Raw genomic sequence first — 5,292 nt, 5'->3', positions numbered from 1 at the left:
ATCTTGCCACTATCTCTCTTTTCCTTCCCCACATTAGGACTAACTCTTGCAGGTTAGTCCTTCTTAGCTTCGTTTTTATCATTTTCTTTCCCCGGTTACCGTCACTCCTTATTTCTTCAAATCCTTCGAGTAAACGAAATATATAAACTGTAAGACATGTATTGTACTGTAAGGCATGCATTGTGTTATAAAAGCCCCAGTATTCAAACACAGCAGCTTGTACCTTTCATATCAGTTGTGTCTTTGAAATCTGGGGAAAATATAGAAACTGTGTCATATCAACTAGACATATAGCAATTGTTCCTAACTATCAACTTGTCAGATCCCATCCTTTTATGTTCAACATCAGGCTTCTTGTTTGATAGCAGTTAATCTAGTAGCGACATACCACCGGTAGCAATTGATCACCGGTAGCAAATGATCCGGTAGCAAATGATCTGACAGCAAATGATTATTTGCCACGACTAACACCTGTTACCGTAAAACCTATAATAGAAGAGCACCCACACTATGATGTTTGAGTTTGATTATCTCAATTACTATGCAATATATTGGAAATGTCTCAACTGACAAAACACTTCTATTATGATTTTAACAGTTGACAACTTTTTAAATATCTTTCCCAGAAACCAAGATAACCTGACTTAAAAGTTAGGTTACCTTTTATTACAGACCTTACGGTAACATACAAAAAGCTAACAACTTCTACTGAAAATAATTTCAATCAAGCAAATATAAGACTGGAGAGATTCTCGAGTGGTCAGCAGACACCTCGTAGATTGCTCATACTGATAAACCCAGAAACTTTTGAACTCTGACGCCCTAAATGCCTTTTGCGTGGAATTTTTTGAAGAGCAACGTCAGAAAACAAAAAAAGAGGGGGTGGAACTTCGAGATTCTCGAGATTCAAAAAAGAATTACAAATTTTGAACGATGAGAGATTCGGGTACTGGAGAGATTTTATTTTGAAAAGTCAGAGATAATTGGTTGTCTATAAAGTCATAAATTTTATTTTCAAAGTTTTAGATTGCCGGGTTTTATCAGGGGTATGGTAATTGGATTCAAAAATAGGTGAATAGAAAAATGTATTAATGAAATGTAAATGAGAAAAATGCAAAGTGGTACTTTTAACTAAACAATTGATCATTTCTGTCTAGTCGAAATTATTCTCAAAAATAGCATACAACTTTGGGGATTTGCCAGAAGTTGACTGATTGTGACACTTCAATCATTTCGAAGCTCATCGTATACTATAATGTAGACGTGAGGAAAGGGCAAAAAGAAACATTTGCGAATCTCGGGGGAATTTGGGAAAACGACGAAAACGAAACGAAAACAGAAGGATAGACAAATGAGCAGTACAGAAAAAGGTAGTGGATGGGAAAAACGAACAACTTTTTTTCAAATTTTATGGTCTTGAAAACTTGTCGCTTTCCACGAAACAAAACGAAATTTTCTAGAATGAGGTTTGTCAAAAAATACAGAAGAATTTGGGCAGTGGATTTCAGAGGGATCAGTCAGTCTCAAAAACTTTGAAAAATCGCGGGCAAAAGTGTGCTTGATTGATCACTTTCCTGTTTCCTTTTTTGTGTTTTTTTTGGTTTTTCTCAGAAAGATTAGCTTCCTTTTTTCTCCTTGCTTATGTATGGTGCATTTTTTCTGTCGAAGACAATTTGGGAGGCTATTCAACAAAGAGGAAGTCTGTTGACAAAATAAAAGGAAAGAGAAAAAAGAAAAGCGCATCCAAAATGCACCCAAAAAATCCCGTTTTAGAATGTTTTAGGTTCTGAGATAAAGAAAAAAGAGAGAGGAAGGACAAGCTTTTTCAGCGACACATCTCTTAAATTATTGATGATGAAAAGGACATTCGGGACCTATAATGGGCAGTTTCATGATCGACTCATTTCGTTTAATGGAATGTTGTTTTGGGTCAAGTTTTGGAACAAAAAATGATTGGGGGATTGTTTGAAAAAGGATATTAAAACGAAAGTGACTATCATTCTTGTACAGAAAAATCAGAAAGGTCCGACAATGACAACTACAGTAACCTAAAAAAAATTATATATTCAGGACGTATTTAGGTTACGGTAGTTGTCATTGTGGAACCAGCAACATTTTATCAGTTAACCACTTTTTGATATCTCTCACACAAAATGAGATACACGGGCTAAAATTTGACGATTTGGGTGGCATTCTATTAGAGTGTTTACGGTATATAGAATTTGGGTTTACTGAAAGAATATTATTTTTCTCATAATAATCTGTCTCCATAGAAATTCAGAATATATTAAAATTCGTAACACTGTACTTTTTGAAAGCTCCAGATCAAACTACATTAACACCAAATTTCACAATTTACATTCAAAAGTTACATCATTTCATACGGAGCCTTAGTTTTCTGATTTCAAAAAAATCACAGAAAATTGAATATGCAATCTGCTATCCTGGGATAAAAAAAGGTATTAGAAACAAAAAGAATATTGTCATACAACTGAAATGCACCTCATTTTTCATAACATTTATGCAGGTAACTAATCTCTCAACTCATCAAAAATCAAACGTGAGCAAATGCAATTAATATCAAATGTCTTCTTCTTCTTCTTCTTTTTTCTGAAATTAGATCTGAAAATGTGTGGGTTAGAGGTAATTTGGCACTGATTGCAGTTTCAGATTTCTAGGAGAATGTGACACTCACACAAGTGGAAAATATAACATGAAGAAGAAACATCGAGGTACCGAAGGATCAGAAACGGAAAAAATAAATCTGGTTAAAAGGAAAAAATAAGAAATATTTGAAAGGAGGGTAAGTAAGGAATTCAGTTTCTCCATTGTCATTATGTGTCATGGAGCAGGTCTCTGGGGGTATAGCTCAAAAACTGAAAACAAATAAGAAAAGTATTTGGAGTAGAAATAAAAGTAACACTGGTCCCATAGTCTCTGCGTTTCCACTCTGAATCACTATATCTCTTTATTGGAATTGAAAAGGAAAAAGAGCATAAAGTTTTATGTGGAGTAGGAGTGAAAGGAAAAAAGAGACCGGCTGAAGACGGATATAGGATGAAGGAAGTAAACGAAGGAATACGAAAAGGAAGAAAAAAGGATGTTGATTAGGTAATGAGGACTGGAAATCGGTAATGAATGAATCAAACATTCTTTGGGCATTTGCACTTTTCGAATTACCCGGTTCTAAATTTGACGAAGAATTTGACATCGAGCCTACGGTAGACAGAATGTCCATATTCTTGCCACACCAGAAAGGGCACCGTGTACCAACAGCCTCGAAAATACGAAATTTTTGATGCAGCTCTACACAGCGATTAACATTGGAAATTGGTTCTTGAGACCTCCGAATGAGCCGGAAGCTTGCTTCGAGGCCATTCGTTGAGACTGAAGATTTCTGAATTTCGAAAAATATTTTTAGGTTCTCACCAACAAATCACAGTTCGATTTATTCACCACAAAAGTAATTTGAAATAATCGATTAAAAAATTCAAGAAAAATTGTAATAATCGGATTTTATTCGGAAATTTATATCAAAGGAAGAAAGGATATTATTGAACTAACTCGGCCCATTGGTTCGTGGCCAGATGCATCAGACAGTCCAGTTTTTTTTTGAATTGTTTTCAATGACACCTGAAAATTAATAAAACACGTTTCAAACTTTTAAAAGTGCTTCTCATACCTCGTCTTCGCCTCCTTCGAGCTTCCAAGCCTCTTCGTCGAGCATTTTCTGAGCATAACCCATTTCATCTGCTCCCAATAGATCAATCAAAGCTGTTTTCATCATTTTCAACAAAGTCAGCAACTTCATTGACTTCTTATGCGCCTTTTGAGGATTTTCTCTTTTCAAACTCTGAAGAATCATATCATACAATCGAATGAAGACGTCAGTCGGAATTCTCTGGAATTTGAAACTTTTTTCGTTTCGAAAAAAAATCATTCTAACCTGATCTCTTTTTTCGAAAATAAAGACAGCTCTCAAGCATTTTTGATGAAATCCCGCATCCAGTTCATAATTGAAAGCAAAACTATTTTTCCAGAATCTCCATAGCTACCTCTTCCAGATCCAGTTGCATGGGCTGAAAGTTATTTCATTCTGATGACTCACTCATCATCCTTTTTTCCTTTGAAGTACTTGAGATTCTTTGAGTGGTTCGATTGGTAAGCAGTTCCATCAGGAGACAAGAAAAAGGTAACCTTATTTGAACTGTTCAATTTAACAAGGAATTTCGCATCTTGCAGTCTGAAATTATTCAATTTATTATTAAATTTTTCGTAGGAATCAACGTACTCTTTCATAAAATCCTTAATCACTCGTACACTAAAAAGAAAAAGGAGTCGAACTTTCTCAGATAACGAAAATCCTTGAAGATCTTCAATGTTTTCCAATTTTCTTCGGATGCTAAATAGAAAATTGATTTTCAATTCTATGAATTATCGAATATGATAAACTTACAGAACATATAGAGAGTGAGCCCTTGAAGTATATCCGATTTCCTTTCTAGCCACCAGGCACCATTTTTCTAAGTTTTCTGGGAGAGAGTAGTCTTTGACGCGCTCCCAAATGAACTTGATTGCCATTCCACAGAAATCTTGGTCTCTCGGTTTTTTTTTGTCTGAAATCAATAATATGAAAGTTTAGTGGAAGGTCCGGGCCGGGCCGGGCCTTGAAAAATTTTGAGGGCACAGCCCGGCCCGGAAGGCCCGGACAGATATTTTTCTGGTCGAAATTTATAAAAAAAATTTTTTTTGATAAGTTTTTGAGAATTTCTTTACACAAAAAATGTGTTTCTGTGAAAAATACTTTCTTTCGCTTCAAAAATGTAATTTTTAGTCCGATCCCCAACTTTGGAAAAAGTAAAAAAAATTATTTTTCAAAAATTTGTTTAATGATTTACAAATTCAATATTCACAATTTAGATTAAAATTAGATGATAAAAAGAACTTTATTCCAAAAAAAACCAATTTTGTCTAAATCATAGCTGGCGCCAACTGGCCGGGCCTGNAAAATGAAAAAATCTCAAGTATTTTAGGGTACAAATTTGAACTTTTTTCGTTGGAAATTGTTGCAATAGTCTCAAAATAGCCTACTGAGGGTTGTTATGCTGTTTTGAGCCATTGTTTGTAATTCAAGATGGATTGAAATTTCCAAAATTGACATTGAGTTCGGTGATTCTGATTAAAATCATTACTAGTGGTGATAGAGGGGTATCGTAAGATTACAATAAGCGACAAGTCAAGTGGGTTGACAAAGGCGCTCAACCACCAGACGTCCCGACACAGGAAATTTGT

General features: G+C 35.0%; 1 protein-coding gene across 1 annotated transcript; it reads right to left on the bottom strand.

Moving 5' to 3' along the window:
* Nucleotides 1-3,528: 3,528 nt before the first annotated feature.
* On the bottom strand, nt 3,529-3,811 carry CBG25932 (the record flags this gene model as incomplete). The annotated part of the gene is made up of 2 exons (XM_045244041.1): nt 3,529-3,633; nt 3,683-3,811. 2 exons carry the CDS (start codon nt 3,809-3,811, stop codon nt 3,529-3,531), a joined length of 234 nt encoding a protein of 77 aa, XP_045099853.1.
* Nucleotides 3,812-5,292: the final 1,481 nt, after the last annotated feature.

This window comes from Caenorhabditis briggsae (genome assembly GCF_000004555.2).
Source record: "Caenorhabditis briggsae complete genome, chrIII, whole genome shotgun sequence".
Taxonomy (NCBI): domain Eukaryota; kingdom Metazoa; phylum Nematoda; class Chromadorea; order Rhabditida; family Rhabditidae; genus Caenorhabditis; species Caenorhabditis briggsae.
Note: the sequence above shows the minus strand (reverse complement) of the source record. Positions and strands in the feature narration are given on the sequence as shown.